This window comes from Erpetoichthys calabaricus, chromosome 12 (genome assembly GCF_900747795.2).
Source record: "Erpetoichthys calabaricus chromosome 12, fErpCal1.3, whole genome shotgun sequence".
In the NCBI taxonomy this organism is placed as follows: domain Eukaryota; kingdom Metazoa; phylum Chordata; class Cladistia; order Polypteriformes; family Polypteridae; genus Erpetoichthys; species Erpetoichthys calabaricus.
In genome coordinates, this window is record NC_041405.2 from 785,882 (window position 1) to 804,294 (window position 18,413).

At 44.3% G+C, this 18,413-nt stretch overlaps 2 protein-coding genes across 4 annotated transcripts in view; both read left to right on the top strand.

The window, feature by feature from the left end:
• Window positions 1-18,413, top strand: part of LOC114661616 (uncharacterized) — a 69,243-nt gene that overhangs the window by 18,791 nt on the left and 32,039 nt on the right. The gene's annotated exons all lie outside the window — the stretch shown is intronic.
• LOC114661614 (uncharacterized) lies at window positions 2,054-18,113 on the top strand. 3 transcript variants are annotated; one of them, XM_028814746.2, is made up of 9 exons: window positions 2,055-2,181; window positions 5,390-5,728; window positions 5,926-6,204; window positions 9,009-9,101; window positions 10,448-10,822; window positions 10,940-11,242; window positions 11,326-11,685; window positions 14,572-14,922; window positions 17,355-18,113. In XM_028814746.2, exons 1-9 carry the CDS (start codon window positions 2,136-2,138, stop codon window positions 17,720-17,722), a joined length of 2,514 nt encoding a protein of 837 aa, XP_028670579.1. In that variant the 5' UTR covers window positions 2,055-2,135; the 3' UTR covers window positions 17,723-18,113. The 3 variants fall into 3 exon arrangements, with proteins under 3 accessions (XP_051790705.1, XP_028670579.1, XP_051790706.1); XM_051934745.1 differs by lacking the exon at window positions 9,009-9,101 and having other exon boundaries at window positions 2,054-2,181; XM_051934746.1 differs by lacking the exon at window positions 5,390-5,728 and having other exon boundaries at window positions 2,056-2,181.

Below are 18,413 nucleotides of genomic sequence, written 5' to 3' on the forward strand. Positions count from 1 at the left end.
GTCGGACACAAGGAGGGTTGTGCTTTTCTTTTGGTGTATTTATGACACCTAACAAGTGCCAATAAACTGAAAGTGAATGGATCTGGGAGTCGCTGTCTTCTTTGTGGTCATTTGTATGGCGCAGCCCGGCGTGAATCACAACACAGGAGTGCAGAGCTTAAGCGCTAAGGTGTGTGCAGTGAAGTCTCGTTATGGATGATAAACTGGAATGGACTGCCAATACTGATGGTCTGTGCAAGAGAGGACAGAGCTGACTATACTTCACTAGAAGGCTGGCATCCTTCAACATCTGCAATAAGATGCTGCAGATGTTCTCTCAGACGGTTGTGGCGAGCGCCCTCTTCTACGCGGTGGTGTGCTGGGGAGGCAGCATAAAGAAGAGGGTCGCCTCACGCCTGGACAAACTGGTGAGGAAGGCAGGCTCTATTGTTGGCATGGAGCTGGACAGTTTAACATCTGTGGCAGAGCGACGGGCGCTGAGCAGACTCCTGTCAATCATGGAGAATCCACTGAACAGGATCATCTCCAGACAGAGGAGCAGCTTCAGCGACAGACTGCTGTCACCATCCTGCTCCACTGACAGACTGAGGAGACCCCACACTATGCGACTGTTCAATTCCACCCGGGGGGGGTAAACGTTAACATTATACAAAGTTATTGTCTGTTATACCTGCCTTGTTATCACTCTTTAATATTGTTATTATCAGTATGTTGCTGCTGGAGTATGGGAATTAATAAAGTATCTATCTATCTATCTATCTATCTATCTATCTATCTATCTATCTATCTATCTATCTATCTATCTATCTATCTATCTATCTATCTATCTATCTATCTATCTATCTATCTATCTATCTATCTATCTATCTATCTCTTGTCACACATACATACCAGAGCGTCAACTTCCAGGTTTGCGTGAAGTAAGTAGTACCACCCCGAAATGACAGGGGGCGCTGCACTGCCACTAAGCGCCTTGTCTCCTTGAGGGCACTGGAGCAAAGGAAGCCCCGCCCCTTCCAGTTCACACAATGTTAAGGGAGAGCACTCCTGGTAGTGGCTTTTCATTCCTATGTTGGCCTTGCTTCTGTGCTGACCTAAGCCAAAATGCTCTTTAGAAGCTCCAGAGAGGACAACTACTGTATATTCATTAAGAAGGCACATTAGACACATCATTTTGGTTTCATTTCTTGTTTTTTTTGTTCCAGTTAAGTAGGGGTTTTGCCCAGTTGGCATTCCAAGCATTTGGCTTTGTCCTGCAACTTCATTTGCCCCGGTTACTCTGCATATATCATTCCAACAGATGGAGCAACACAAACATTTGTAGCAGGGACATAACCCTGCTTTCATGAGTCCTGTACCAAATGGCATATAACAAAGACATATACAGTGCTTATGTAATTTCAACAGATGGCGCATCACAAGCTACAAATATTTGTGATGCATCATCTGCTGGGATGACAAATACAATGCCTTTTAATACCACATTCATTATAAGATATCTTTCAATAGATGATGCACTGTAAACATTAACACTGACTTCTGCATTGATTGTTTAGATTTCAATCTGTCTTAAATGGAAAGCACGGCTAGAAGATGTAGAAAGTGATAAAATGTCCATCTGTCTGGTGTCCAGGTGTAATGTCGTTTGGCTTCCACCAGAGGGCAGGAATGTCAGATAAACAAAGGCAGGTGTTAAAGGGAGATTTCATTTATCAATACTGCAGGAGCAGACTCGCCACCCCATGACCTTCAAATGGGCCAACCGGTTTCATTGGTAAAACAAGTAAATGCATTTGTTTCACGTTCCTGGTCAGTAGCCCCCCTTTTATATATATATATATACTTTCTTTTTCCTGGCTGTTATCCACATGTATATCATCCTTAAGGAAGTTATCAGTAAGTGAGCCTTGCCATTCTATGTCACCTTCAGCCATCAGCCACAGGCCAATTGGGCTCTCGATCCCATACCTGATCTTTTATTGTTACATTTCAAGCAGAGCTGGTTTGCCTTGTGACGGCGGCGGGCGTGTCCTCCCTGTTGCTTCTGATCGTTATCTTCTGATGCAGAATGCCATATAAACATAACATAAGAAACGCACTTCCTTCATGGATGAGCCGACAGTGAGGCGGTCGACATGAGGCGTCTGCTGCCAGTCCTGCTGCTGCTGCTGCTCACCACAGGTAGGCTCGACTCAGCTCCGTCTGGGGTGTGTGGGGGGCGATCAGCTGGAGTCAGGGGGCTGCTCGGTGTGGGCCGACAGCAAAATGAGCACCAGGCTGATTAACAATGACATCAAGTGAAATATTTTACTAGGTTATCACCTGTCCCATCACAGATTGTGTTAAAGTTCTTCATAAATGATCTCTGTGCGTTACCTTCTGTTAAATAAAAGGATATAAAGCATAAAGAAGGCACACACATATTTAAACGTCCATTCACATTTTGTGTACCCCCATGTCTTCCTAACCAGGGTCACAGGGCAGCTGGAGCCAAACCCAGCAGTCATCAGGCAGGAGCAACACCTGGGCAGGATGGCAGCCCATCGCGGGGTGAACTTATACACAAACACACACATCAGAGGCCAATTTAGCATCCACCTGCATGTGTTAGGACTGTGGGGGGAACCCAAGCAGACATGGCGAGCTTCATGATGGGGGCACCAGGGACACCAAGCCCACCGTGGTGTCGCACTCACATTTTATATTCTTCCTCATTAGTCTGTCATTTCAGTGCTCACCTTTACGATCTCCTTGGACTCGGGACTGGGTGCAGTCATCAGTGGCTTTGTCACAATCCAGTGAAGTGGAGAATTTGTTCAGAATATGAGGGAACAATCAGGCCATGAAGTGTATGTGTGTCAAATAAGAAACTGGTTAATATGAATATTTACATTCAACTTGCATGGCGGCGCCTACTAAACGTCTTTGCCCTCGTTTGCATTTTACTGCATATTATTGGATTGAATTTCACTTTCACTCTTCACAGAAAAGACTCTTTAATTTCAAAGTGAAATGAGGTCTCTGCAGAGCAGTCTGAATGAATTACAAATACGCAGTGAAACATCTGCTGTCATAAATATTCACATATGGCACATCGCTGGTGCCCCCCATTCTTTGTAGAAGTCCCACCAATAGCTCAATGGAGGTCACCTGTCTGGGCTTTTCACCTGGTTGAGTCAGTATGGTAGCCTGACGTACTGTACGTAATGACGAGCACAAATCAAGGCATGGAGACAAGAGCTGAATATCCAGTCATGAAGAAACATAAAGACTATGGCAGAGCTGGAATTACACTTGAGCAGACTGTCCTCAAAACTGAAGAAGATGAGGGAAGGGGGCCTCTAAGAGACCCCTGAAAGTTTTGAAGGAGTCAGAGATGGGAGGGACTGTGCAGACAACAAGTGTACCTGGGTGCTTCTCCAGTCACAGCTTTATGGGAGAGGGACAAAGAGAAAAGACGCACAGGACATATTGGCAGAAGACACGCGGGAGACGTCTATAGACAGATGGGAACCAAAATGGCCAGCAGACTAAACAGCATGTTATGCTGCACGTTATCGAAAACACACCGTCTCCAAAATGAAGCATGCTGATGGCAGCGTCAGGCCGGTGGGATGTGTTTGAGCAGCAGGCCCAGGATGGAAGGCTCGTGAAAGTAAAATGAATACAGCAAATTATGGGGAGATCCTGAAGGAAAACCTGATGGGTTCTTGTATATCACCTGCTCCTTGGGAAAAGACCACAAGCCCAAACATAAAGCCAAAGTTACACAGGAATGGCCTCACAACAACAATGTGAAAGTCCTGGAGTGGCCAAGTCAGAGTCCAGTGGAGAATCGGTGGCTGGACTTGACAACAGCTGCTGACTCGTGATCACCATGACACCTGACTGAGCAAAGAAGAAGGAGGGAAAAATGGCAGAGCTGATAGACGAAGCCCTGAGCACACAGACTGAAGGCTGTCATGGGGGCATCTGCTAAACGCCAACTTGCTGTTTGTGCTGAGATTTCTTTTCACTTTGATATCGAAGAGTCTTTTTGTGTTGATCAATTAGAAGCCATTAATGCTGATTAACAAGAAAATGTGAAATGTGTTTGCTGAGTGTGAATTCTATTCATCTGCACGTCGCTGCTTTCATGTGTGTTAATTATTAGGTTGGGGTCTCCATTGCTGTCAGTTTGTGAATGAAGTACGCTGCTTGTGTTCATATATGACTGGTCTGCTTAGATATACAGTGAACTTTCGTGTATGTGCCTTACTGGTTTCATGTGGCAATGAACAATGTTGCTGTTATGCAGGCACGATTAGGCAGGCACCGGTTTTATGTGTACACTGTACACCATTTTCACATACTGGTCTTATGTACACACCTTCTTCTTCTTCCACCAAAGTCTGGGGTGATGTTGTTCCTTCACCTGGCCTGGCCAGAAGTCAACTGCCCCGTCTCTGTCCCTTCATCCCTTTAACCAGTCCGGGCACCCTGTGACCAGATGTGGTATCCCATCTGCGGCAGACATCACGGGATGTGCCTTCTCTGGGTCCAATTTCCACCTCCTTCCTGGGCACAGCCCTGTTTCCTCTGAGTCCTGGCCTTCCCCTGACAAAGAGCAGATGAAGCTTTGAGGCGCCTGGAATTCTTTGTTGTTCTCAAACAGCTTCTGCTGTTGCTGCCATCATGAACCAAACAGGAGGGAGCGGTGACACCTGTGGAAGTAACCCGGGAGGAAGACAGGAATTGTTCAATCAATCGGTCTTTATTCAGTCACAGATGAGTACCTGGATTCATGCTTTGCAAAGAAGAAGATCCAAGTTTTCCGGTTTCATTCTGCTTTAATATTCATTTTCCTCCCTCCTCCTTAGTTATGAAACAGCATCTAAGTATTTCAGCAATTCGGCCAACTGTTTCTTTTGTGTATGTGTCAAGAGGGACCCCAAAGAAGGAAAGATCATTTCTCCTGCGTCTAACAGCCGCGTTCCTACAGGAAGTTACCCAAGTTCAGCTTACATCACCTGACCTTATGACAGACGCCTGTATGAATAACCTGCCGTTACAATAAAACAGCTTTTAATTCTTAGTAGCTTGCAAGCAATTCAATATTCTTTCACACACCATCTAAACATGTCATTTATTCCTCAATCCAATGGGCAGGTGGCTGCTTATGCAGATAGTACTATATATTAATCAGTGCTGTGAAAAAGTAAGAGCCCCCCTCTAGTGGTCCTATGGATGTTCTATGTCTTTTTTTTTCATCCCACTCTATACCAGGGCACCAGGCAGTACCTCCTTTGTGATTTCAACATTTTCGTGAAGATATGGAACACTTTCTTCTGAATTCATACACTGGATGCTATACTTTGGTCTTCATTTTAATGGATTTTTATCTTTTCAGGTTCACTTGGGAAAGTGACGGTCTTCCTATCAGAACACACAGTGGTTGGTGTCCAATATTCAGATGCATTACTCCCTTGCCGCTTCAATGTCACTCCAGGTCCCATTGACCCCCAACAGTTGACTGTCATCTGGTCCCATTATGGCTTCCCTGTGGCAAGCTATGAAAAGGGAAAGAACATTGGGAGAGTGGAAACTGACCTGTTGAGTAACGAGGTTCCTCATGGAAACGCGTCACTGCTCCTCTCCAAGATAATGAAGCGGGATGAGGGGCACTACGAGTGTGAAGTGGAGTATGCAGGAGAGAAGGACACCCTCAACATCATCCTCTCCATCTTAGGTTACTGTCTACTTATGCAGATGCTTTTTTCTAAGTATCCTGACTGAAATTAAAGTGCTTCTCTTCATCTCCTACCTTCCTCCTCAAGTCCTTACGCTTTCTCATTTCTGATGCTAACCTCCTATTGCTGTTTAGAGCTTCTCCAAAAGTCCTAACTATCAAGTCTGATGATGAATTACGTCTTTATTTCTTTTCAGTTCCCCCTGAAGTCTTCTTGGCTCCAGAGTCAGCCCATCTTCTCACTGAAAACTTGGTGACATGCACTGCCAAGAGCTTCTACCCCGAAACCATCACATTTATTTGGAGAAGAAGTGGGGTGATTGTTGAGCCCCTAACCGTAACGGTGCCAACTCTCAATCCTGATGGCACATTTGACTCCAAGAGCATTTACAGGTTTGCTCCTGGGTCTCGGAAGGAGCTCACCTGTGAGGTGAAACATGAGGCCCTACAGAAGCCACTGACCAGATCTATCATCTGTGAGTAGACATGTCTGCTGTGTGGAGGGTCTTACTGTAAATGTCTGTTGTGCAAGTGTGGGACTTTGGAATTATTATTGCCTGCCTCGTGTCTCTCTAGATGTTTCTCACTGTGGCCATTGATCATGTAGAAGACACTCGACTTTAACCTTCATGATCTTCAGGCCAGGGTTCCGTCTCTTTTCTAATTCTCTCAGGGCTGTGACTTTACAGTGTCTCTCTTGTCTTCACTTTCATACAATTAGTCAAATAATAAGAAAATATGGAGCATCAAGTCGTTTAGAACGCTTAGTCTAAAGTTCACCATGGACCTCAATTACAGTGAAAAGGAAGCAACAAGGGCAGGCACAGAGGGAGAATCTCAGAAAGGGACACCATAAACCTGAATGAACAGTAATACAATACATTACAATTTATATTGGTGTAGCCCAAAATCACACAAGGACTGCCACAATGGGCGTTAACAGGCCCTGCCTGCCTCTTGATAGCCCCCCAGCTTTGACTCTCTAAGAAGACAAGAAAAAAATCCTGAAAAAAAAACGTAGTAGGGAAAAAAAGATGGAAGAAACTTCGGGAAAGGCAGTTCAAAGAGAGACCCCTGTCCAGGTAGGTTGGGCATGCAGTGGATGTCAAAAGAAGGGGTGTCAGTACAACACAATACAATACACAGAACAAAACACAAATAATCCTCAATACAATATAAAAATACAATAGAAATCTTACAAGTACAAAGCAGAATTCTACAGTAGCTGATATCCCATAACAGGATTTGGATTTGTTCAGAGTCTAGGAGACCTTGGCCATCAAGCTGCCTCCCCCATTTGGCCATTCCAATCAGCACTGGGCCAGAAAATCCGATGAAAGGACCCCATACCTCACAATTTCTGCGATCCTTCATCAGAAATGACTTTACTTTAGGTAGACAAAACAACTTGGCAGGTGGGCCGTGGCACCAAGTGCCACATTTGATTACTGAGAAGAGAAACAGAATCGGTGAGGGTTAGTATCCAATTCTAACTATCATGTTACTTATGTTTTAGTGCTAATGACTAACAACAGAGATGCAGTCTGTACAGTTAATCAGCAGCTCTAGTCAGGGTGTGCTAAACTGAAGTAGTGAGTCTTCAGCCGGGATTTAAAATCTGAGAGCGAAGGGGCATCTCTTATAGTAGCAGGCAGACCACTCCACAGTTTAGGGGGTCCTGTAACTAAAAGCTGAACTTCCCACTGTTATTTTAGTAATCCTTGGAATCCTAAGTAGACCGGCATCTTGAAGGTAAAGGAAAATAAGAAAGTAAGCATTCAGAGTGATGAGAAGACTCGACTCAGAAGATTTTATAGGGTAGGCAGTGGAAATGGGAGGAATAAAATTGTACAGCTTTGTAGATAAGAATTGGCATCTTAAAGACATTCCTCCAACTCACATCTCCGGAAAGAATGTTTACAGTCGATGCTTTCAGCATTTCTGTAGAGAAGTTCATTGACCAGTCCGATCAAGATGGAATGCTGACTCAAAAAGTGATGAGACAGTGTTTTAGTGACCCAACAATCAGCCATACTTTCACCAAACCCCCAGGAAGATGCAATTAATGCGACACATTTTATTTGCAAACACAAATCAGAAATTAGGAATCCTTATGTTCCAAAACCCCAAATGAGACTAGCAAAGATTTCCAAAGACATACCTGAAGGTTTTAAAAATATTCACATACAATCTGGACTGTAACAGGTTTAGGGCTCTGACTTGGAGCAATAAGGCCTCAATCCAGAGGTGTTTCTTACACAACAGAATTAAGCTTAAAAGAACACAAACTCTGCTGCCTCAGATGACTTAACCTTGCTGATGGAGGAATATTTGAGTAGTTAGCAGGATCCATGTCCCAGGCAGACTGAATCATGGGTCTTCAAAGGCTTTTCACATAACCTTTGATGAGCTGAGTAGAGGAGGAGAGCAGGCTCTGGTTCTGCAGATACTCTGAGGATTTACCAAAATGCATCCCAATTTTGTTAATATTTAGTTTAAGAAGATTTGCTGAGAAGACTGAAGAAGGTCAAGTAAGTGTTAGATGCAGAACAGCATCAAGCCCTTCATGTACAACCGGGTGTAATTATTATACCCTTGGAACTTCAGGTAAGGAAATCAGTAAATCTGATATGAAGAAATTAAAATTATGTTTACAACAAAAATACACTGAGGGGCTCCAAAGATGAAAGCCATGTGGGACATCAACAGTACAAGGAGTCCTTCCAGTACAACCAAAGGCTCTTCCGATTAGTACAGTTCACTACTCAGCTCAGTTGGGGTTCATTGTCAGCAAGGTAAAGAAGAAATGGCATGAGACAGACTCTGTGTTCGTAAAGCAATCGAGATCCATTCAGTGCCATTCTAGGGTCGGAGTCCACCGTGGATCAGTACGACGGAGATGGATGGATGTCAGTTAAATATTGACTTGGATGGGCTGAAATATCCGTACTTTCCATTTCATAAGTGCAACATCTTCCTCTGGTGTCTTTATTTGGCTTTCCCTGCCTGTCCCATTAGATGTCCTTCCTCAAGATTTAGTGGCAGGGACCTTCAAATCATCTGTCCTCACAGTAAATGCAGCTTGAGTCCTTGTCATTCCCTTTCCCGTTGTTTTTCCCTTGTTGTTGGAATTCTGATGGATTTTCTTAGTTGTACCTCACTGGCCTCTTCTTTGCTCTTTGAACCTTGTGCTCCAGGCCACTTAGAATAAAGCCTTATCATCTAATGGCCTAGCTGATCTGGAACTGACCTGTCTTGTGTTATGTACTTCATTATCTAGACTCAGGGTTCACCATTGCAGAGATCACTGGGATCGTGCTTGCTGTATTCCTCTTACTTCTCCTTGTCCTCGGTGTGTACTGGTGGTTCTCAGGTGAGTCTAATGTTGACCATATCAAATCTCAGTGTCAGTTTCCGCTTCTGCACCAAGTGTGAAGATATCTGGACCTCCCTGAGCTCACTGGTGTCCTGTCTTGCATTCATTTTTAGAGCTCCAACTAAACTATGCAAGTTTTATCAAAATTTTAAAAAGATAATGAAATATAAATAGTCAGAAGTACCTAAAGGATTAAGGTGAAAGGTCAAAGTAATAGAATGTGGTGACATGCTCCATGGATTGCGTTAAAAACCTTTGCAGTTATGAAGATCTTTTGTAAAAAGACAGGAAGCCAGGGCAGTGTAGCCAGCTATTAGGTGCCAAGGCCCGTACAACTGAAGGCTGCAGGCCAACTGTCTGACATTCTGATATTTAACTCGTGTTATTTGGTGCATCTTGAGAAAACAAAGCTAAAAACAGAATTGTTGTAATCTGACATTGACACAGGGATACATTATCACAGAGGCAGGGAGCAGATCATAGAAATGAGGTTTGGAGTGAATCTAAAGGGGGGTGAAAGTGGAGTTCCATGTCTGGGTTCCATCCACCGCTGGTGAATAAGAATGACTGACAGGATCCAATGTTTGTGGCCTGAGGAAAACATTTAGCTAATAAAAAGTTAGAGAAAAGATCAGGGATATCAAAAGAAGACACACAGAATTAAAAAGTAAGCTTAGGGCAGGGAACAGAAGCTCAAGACAAGACGGATGAAAGCAAAAAGTGCAACGGGAGCAGATTGGAGGGATTCCACATGAGGGTGAGTTTCAGTCAGTGGTCTTCAGGTAGGGCTTTGAGTCGGCCTTCACTTTGCTTTCACTACAGATGCATGGCAGTTGCATTGTATTTTAGTTAACTATGTGAAGGGAGTTCCCAGAAGACCTACATTCTCATTTCACCCTGGGACTTTCCCTTATGAAGGTTTTCTTACTTGTTGCATAATGGTGAAGTTCATTATGGTGAACATGGAGCCTTAGACAACAGCCTTATTAATAGATAAGAGAGGGGGATGTAAGTGGGGAGCAGAAGGGATGCCCCCAGATCAGCAGAAAAGTGCGAGATGAATACTTGGGATCGATCTTTGTGAAGTTTGGACATCCCAGATGGAGGACTTAGTCTGAGTGGAGAGCTGACTCACTGGGAAAAGTAAGTAGTTTGAAGAAAGTGCCAGTTAAAAAACTCCCTAAGAGAACTTATCATGCACAATGAAAGTAATAAAAAGGCAAACATGAACTTAAAAAGAAATCCCGAGAAATGATACAAGGGTGGAAGAGTTTTAAAGACTAAGCCTGTAAGTCACAGCTCAAGCTATCGACCGGCCTCATCTCTCCTTTTCTGTCTTTCAGTCTCCCTGTCACCCATTGACCTTACCAAGATGATCCAAGATGAACCTGCATTGGTCAAATACACCCTCAAAGGCTGGAGACTTGGACACATCACTCTCAAGTGGTTTATCAATGACAAGGTCATCCTGCTGGACACAATGGACCAAGAAGAGACGTATGGTGGTGCTGGGGTGTGTGTACCTCTTCATAGTCCCACTGGTTATATCATGAAGAGGCATATGTGTCATGAAGGACTCCTTGTATCAGAGAGCCTGGTCACCTTGCAGTTTATGTTGAACCAAAAGGAGCACCAAGGTGCTGTGGTCAGGTGTCGGGCCAGACATGGGCTCACCAGGAGGAGTGTGGAGTGTATGGTCACTCTAAAGGAGGTTTATGGTAAGTGAACCCCTGTGTTGTGGGTCACCACTTCCATTGAGCCCCTTCTAATTTCTCTTAATGTTCTCCATATATTGATTTCCCTGCCCCATATTATTTTTTTTTTCTGATTTCCAGTTCGTCCGCGACTTTCAGATATCCAGAATATGTCTCAGGAAAAAAGTGAAAATGTAGTGAAACTTCAAATCAGGGCAGAGGGGTTCTACCCACGAGACATCAGCTTCACATGGTTACTGGGAGCGGACCCTGTGAGCTCAGAATCACCAGACAATAAAGAAAATCCCAATGGAACCTTCAGCACTGGGAGTGTCTGCTCTGTCCCTCTGCCTCAGGTTCAGAATCCCAACTTCAAGGTCACTGTGGTGATTGAGCACATCTCCATGGGAAAGGTGGAGAAAATGGCCACCAGCAGTACCCCAGGTTAGCCAGCCAGACTCTCCTTGCACGGCCCCTGATGTTCAGACTTTGTTACTTTTAACAAGCCCCTTCTGTCTTTGTTTCAGGTATTGATGGACGCCCCATCCTCTCTGACATTGAGATGGTCAGTTTTTCAAAGGTGGGGGAGCCCTGCACGCTAAGCTGCACCATCTCCAAGTTCTTCCCTAGCAGTCTCCAAGTGACCTGGCACAGGGTTAGAGTTGAGAGTGAACTTGAGCCTGTAACTGCAGGGTCAGCTGAGTGGCCAGCCACTGTGACCACCTCTAAACCAGTGATGAGGACTAACAGCTTTGAGGTGACCTCTGATGTCCAGTTCACTGCAGCAAGTCTTAATGAAGTCGAGGAGATGACATACATGTGTAAGGTAGAACATATGACTCTAAAGGAGCCTTTAACAAGGAGGTCTTGGAGACTGAAGTTAACAGGTAAGACGCTGTGAACTACCGTGAGTGAGTGGGTAAAGGACTGGCAAGGGGGCAGAGGGTGTATGTGTGCCAGGCATTTGAGGCCTCAGCAGAACAAAGATTAGTCTTCTACAATTTAGACTTCCACAGGCTGGACACCAAATGGTCATTCTCTGTGCGTAATTTGAACTCCCTGTCTATGGATATCCAGGCACGTTTGCAGAAGAACAGCCAGTCCAAGAGCAAACTGCGGCTCTGCTCCTTTCTGTTACGTTGTAGTCAGACGTTTATCTCTGGCCTGTGTGGTTTTGTGTGTGTGTGTGTGTTGTGTTTGTCTCTTGTGTTTATGTGATTTCTCTTAATATTGTTCTGTGTAGTTATTATTTATTTGCATATATAAGATGTTGTTCTCTTACATCCCTTGTGTTCTGTGGGTGGTAACCCAAGGGGGTGGAGCCACCCTGATGTCACAGTTGGATCCTCCCACTGGCTATTTAAGTCTTCCGAGCCCGAGGAGAGGATCCAGCAGCAGTTCATTGAGTGTGGTTAGCAGCTTGCTTGTCATTTTATTGGAATTCTTGGTTTATTCATTCTTTGGATTGTAACCTAGGACAATTTAAGGAGTTATTTTGTGAATTTCTCATCAAAAAAACTCTTCTTTTATAAAGAATCTCATTTTGGATTATTTTACCAGCTACAATTTTTTGGGTTAACTTCCTAGTAAGTCATTTTAATATAGTTTAGGAGATTCAAGTGTATTTTTAACCCCTTTGAAGCCAAAACCTCTTTTAGGTCTGTCTATGCCAAAACTGGCCAATGGAGTTGGAGCTCAGGCTGCCTTGGAGAGCTGCCTTATCTGGGAAAGCTGCTAAGGATTCTGGCCTGCTTTATGGCTCCATTTCTGAGGCTTCACATCCATTTTGTCATGTCTGGGACTCCATGTTATGATAATTCCTATTGTTTTTTCCACACTTGAATGTTGTCAATGCCATGTTATAATATTATAAAACTGATCTTCACCTCGATTGCTTCTGTTCCAATTGTGTCCTGAAAGGTTCAAGCATTCTGATGTAATTACTGAGCGTATAACTTGGAGGAATTTGACATATGTGGAGTGCATGACTTGCAGTTTCTTTCCTAAACTGGACACATTTTTTTAATTCTTTCTTGTCAGCCATACCCTTTGGTTCACTAGGTGCCTCTGTGTTGTTTCACTGGCATTAGATCTGATTATCACGCATTATCAAGCTGCAGTTTTTCTTCAAATAATGCTAAACAAAAAATACTGAATGCATCCTACTTTCACGTGACATTTCATCGTATCTGTTTTCTGTTGTTATCACAATGGTGTCTGCAATTCTCATTGCTTGTTAATTGAACTGTCACTTGCTTTGTCACACACTACACAGATTTGTGTAAACTGATGTTTGAAAAATTCAGTAGAAATAATTTTAAAATATCACACCAGTGCTTCTGTGTTTAGTGTTACTTTTCCTACCCTGGGCACTCTCTGTGTGGAGTTTGAATGTTGTTCCTGTTTTTATTTTGTTTTTTCTTGCTGGTTCTCTTGTTTTTCTTGTGTATCTTGACAGCTCAATTCAGTTCCAATGATTGTCATTAAACCTGTGAAGCACTTGTCACTTGTTACTGTGTGGTGACAGCAGATTATTAGGCATGATAAAACAAGAGATACAAATTACTTAACAGAACAATGGGAGGAAAATAACAATTCTCATAACTATGCAACTGCATGAAACTCCAGGTACATCAATATCAGATATAATATAATATAAGATATAATATCATGTACAGCACACACTGGGCAGAACACGAAACAGCAAGACGGTTGAGCAGACTTGTTAGCGGAGGCTCAGTCACGGCTCAGACTGCTGAGTATATCACGTCACAGATTGATGCCCAGGGTCAGGTCAGCTCACATTAGTCTGATTGGCACCTCTTTGATTGACGCTACATCTGTTTGAGTGTGAGGGTGGTCTCTGCCAGTTTGGGGTTCTTTCAGTGCTGCTGGGGTAGTTTCTTACCCTCATGCCCATGATTTGGGCTATCAAATGGATGGATGTATTGAAAAATTAATATTACAGTAGAATGTGAAAGCAGACCCCTGCTGATCTCCTGGCACATAAAGATCATTTAATCAAAAGGGTGTAGTGAAGCCACTTCTTGACTGCGTGTCCCCTTTCTGCTTTGCCTGTGTCATCCCAGGATTTGCCTGTTACTGTCAGGCTCACGTCACTCACTGTGACACTCAGAGTGGCCTCCCAGCTTGAGGGGGTCATAGAGGATGGATTGAGACAAGTGGTCCTCATGTGGAGCTCAGCTGATGTCTGGATCCTTCTGTGGAAGACTCTCCCAGTGTCTGACCGAGTGTCATAGTTTATTTAACTTCCATTCCCATAATACAATGCATAATCATGTATACATACATACAGATTCAGGCCGGAGAGAAGTCAAGGGACATCACAGCCAAGTGGGGGAATGCTGACTACCAGACGTGCCATCAGGCGGACGCTGACGCTCCTGACTTCATGCTGGACCCTCGTCATTATAAACACTCACATTTTTACATATTCGTTGAATTCTTGTCAGACAGGATCAACTGCCAGATGGGCTGTCTGATAATTAGCACCTTCACCTGTTCTCATCATGTACTGTATGTTTAGCCATATTGGTCCAGAAGACATCAACACTTTTTAAAATAAACTGCCAGCGTCATTCTTCACAAGTTTTCTGTCCACCTCTCCAGCAGCACCTTCCAGTTTTCCTGATCAGGACCACTTGATTTGTGTTCAGTTCAGTTTTTGACCTGGATGACGCCTTATCAGTATGGATGTGTATGTCTCAGGTCTGTTTTGGGTGGCTAATCTTTTCCGGGATTTTCCTTTCCAGCTGAAAAAACGCATCCCAAAATGTCGGACGTGCAACTCCACTTTACAGAGTGTGGTGAGCCTTGCATCCTCAGCTGTGTCATCTCAGACTTCTACCCCAAAGACATCAATGTGACCTGGCAGAGGAGACACAAGAAAATCCATGAGACACTTCCTGCAGAGTCAGAGTATTGGAACCCTGCCGTGACCAACTATGGGCCCATCATGAGGAAGAACAAGTTTGAGCTGTTGTCCAGGGCAGAATTCACCCCTCAGTCCCTGAGTGGCCTGGAGGACATGGAATTCATCTGCAGAGTGGAGCATGAGACCTTGAATGGGGAGGCCATTGAGAAATGTTGCACAGGGGTACCAGGTAGGCTCTCTCTCAGGACATTCTTTTCCACTGCTAGTTTCAGGGCAAATTATGGTTGACAGAGGAGATGAGGGGAAGAGCTGGGAATGGTGTCAATGTGGGTGGGCTTAAAGCTGAGGCTATCAGTGATGACGGGGTGGAGTTATGAGTGGGCATACAGAGAAGGTTGTTGTTGGGCTTAGAGGCAGGGTTGTGAGTCAGAAAAAGGAGCCACCAGATGGACACTCAATCCAAGATCAAGGATTCATCCCAAAACTATGAATGGGGAGACCCTGGAGAAAAGGACTGGGGCAGCAGAGGTGAGTAGACAGACCATGAACTGAGGCAGGTGGACCTCAGTGGTGTGGAGGTGTTACTGTTCATCTTAGACCTAACCCTAGGACTACCATTCATTCTAAAGCAGTGGGATTTGCGATCAGTTTAACTAAAGTCGTTCTTTTCCCACTGAATTTTCTTACATGACAGACTAACGTTGACCACCTCATACTGACTGCATCAGAACTGTTTAAATATTCAGGAGTAGAAATATCAGCTCAAAAAACACCTGGTTCATGTACATGACGCTTAAACTCTTCGTCACCAAATGACAAATCGTAGACACTTGTTATCCATATGCCGTCCAATCCACTCAGGAGACCACCGGGACTGTAAAGCTGTAGCGCACATGGTGCTGGGCTGCAAGATCTCATTTTGAAATGTGGATTCTCACCTTTCAGAGGAGCTTTATTTTACTTTTCCACTCAGCCGTTCATACGTGGCTCCTCTAAGCAGACAGACTGGAGTCGCTTCATTCCAAAAGGATGGGGAGTGGCAGGTGAGAAGTTTATTCACAACAACGCTAATGCTGCTGCTGCTGCTGCTCAGGGACATGTCTTTAGGACGGGGATGAAGGGGCAGGAGGGATTAGGATGTCATCTGGCCTGGGAGCTTCGTTACGGGTTTGCACCTGATTTGATGTCACGATTTGCCCGAGTTTGTTCTTGTTTTTTTTTTTCTGTTCCTTTCTTTGTGGATTCCTGGAGGCTTCATGTAATAATAATAATACACAACTGTTCCTTTTAATGATTTAATTACAAGTCAGGGACATTTTTTTTTACAATTTATTTCAAAGTGCCTCATGTCCCTTTTGTCGCTTTGACTTTGTGTGACTAGAAGACGCACTGCACAGTTGCTAAGGACTTCCACCCAAAGGGCACTTGTGGATTTTTAGCTTTATAGCCCCAGTGCTTCATTTGGTTCCGTGTCCAAGATTCTGGATCCAACAATCAAACGACTGCATTTTTGATTCACAGCAATTCTCTTTTCAGCTGTTTCAGTGGTCTCGTGACATCACACCTTTTGATTCTTGTGCCATTTCCAGTCTAAACTTTGGTGGCAGGGGTGGCATGGTGGCACAGGGGCAGCGCTGCTGCCTCGCAGTAAGGAGACCAAGGTTCACGTCCCGGGTTTTCCCTGTGTGGAGTTTGCATGTTCTCCCCATGTCTGTGTGGGTTTCCTCCCACAGTTCAAGGACACGCAGATTGGGTGAACTGGTAGTCCTAAATTGGCCCGGGTGTGGTTAGAGTGTGTGTGTGTGTGTGTGTGTGTTTGCCCTGCAATGGACTGGCGCCATGTACAGAGTTTGTCCCTGCCTTGTGCCTCGCTAGTTGGGATGGACATCAGCAGACCACCACAACCCTCTTCAGGACTAAGCAGGTTAGAAAATGACTGACTGGCTTTGGTGGCCTCATGGCTTCTGGTTATTGTACAGTTTCAAATCAGCAATATTTATTGACAGAACTTCTCTGGTTGTCAAATCCTGACAGTTTTTGTCTTCGTATTGATTTGTTTTTGTTTTTCTCCTTTGTAAGGATTCAACCCTCTGACTTCATTGTGTGTATTCATAGTATGGCAGGTCATTTGGTTTTCAGCTCATGTGCTCTTCCACTCTCGGCTCTGTTCCCAGCACAGGTGTTGTGATGATACGTCTTCTGTAGCAGGCATATGGCTGCGTCTCACACTTTGGTGCAACGTCACATACAAACGCGTATCTCCCAGACCTCCCTCTGGTCAGCAGGCATTTCAGGGGCATCTTGCCTTTGCTGCAGTTCAGCAGACCACCCTGAATAAAGTGAATGGCATGGAAGCCACATTTCTTTAGCCAGAAGCCACGGACAGTGCAGAGCTCCAGGCATTCACAGAATGAACTGAGGGCAGCTTCAAGGCGGGTGCAGTGTGTTGACATTTGTGACACACACTCTGGTGGTCAATGCGTCGAAAGGCTCCGTTTAACCCTGTAGTGGCCTTCCACTCTCCAGTCAAATTCAACTACCCTGGAGGGATCTGAATATGACTTCAATTAAAATGGTGGACAGCATATAAACAAAATGTCTGATATCATCCAATTGACATTGTGACCTCTGACAATTAACTGGTTGACCTTTGTCTTACAGAAATCACCCGAGTCCCTAAAGTGTCGGATATTGTGATCCACTTCAAAGAGATTGGGGACCTCTGTGTCTTAAGCTGTGTCATCTCTGACTTCTTCCCCAAAGAAATCAACATTACCTGGGAGAGGAGGCCCAAGAAACAAATACAGTACAAAAACTCCAAGACTGGAGAATGGAAGCCTACTGAGATCCAAAAGTTCCTCTACGTCAGGAAGAGCACCTTTGACCTGTTGGCACAGGCCCTGTTCACCCCACTGGTTGCATCTCATCTAAAGGACATGGACTTCATTTGCCGAGTGCAGCACCAGACCCTGGCAGAGCCAATTGAAAGGCACACCGGTGAGATTTCAGTGCCCTCGCAGAAAGAATGACTGGTCCAAACCAAATGATGACATGAAAGGGACATTTAAATTCACTCAAGAGGTCCAACAGGCTCCTGAGGGGAAAAAAAGAAAGAAAATGTTAAAAATGTATGCCTGGTGTGTCTGAGGGCCGTGCAGGTACTGTGCTCCTCAATGGACTGAGTTCAGGAGATGGGTTCTGGAACTTTCTCAATTCATTTAGTGGTTGTAGAGGCCAAAGGCTTTCTAACCAGGACTGAGGAAAAGGCAGAAAACAGGACCTGACAGGACTCTAGCGCATCACAGGGACCAGTCTCAGTCACTGACACACACATACACTCACACACCATATTCAACTACTGTGACATTTACAAGTGCCAATTAGCATAACCTAAATAAATCAATCAATCATTGTAATGAATTCCTTGCTTGCTTAAACATCTCTTTCATTTTCATGAAATGGGACTTCTTGTCCAGTTGTAACAAACATTAGGGAATAACAGAAGTGAAAAGCAACTTCAGGTCAGTCAGGTTGATTTGGCACTCTTGATGATAAATTACAGGGTGATCAGATTTTCAAAGTCCCCAATGTATGCCCACGCCAAAACGCCCATCATCATTTGTCAAATAGCCTTATCTCATCATCATCATCATCATCATCATCATCATCAGTGAGGGGTACGGGCAAAATAAAAAGAATCCTTTCACAAATGAACGCATC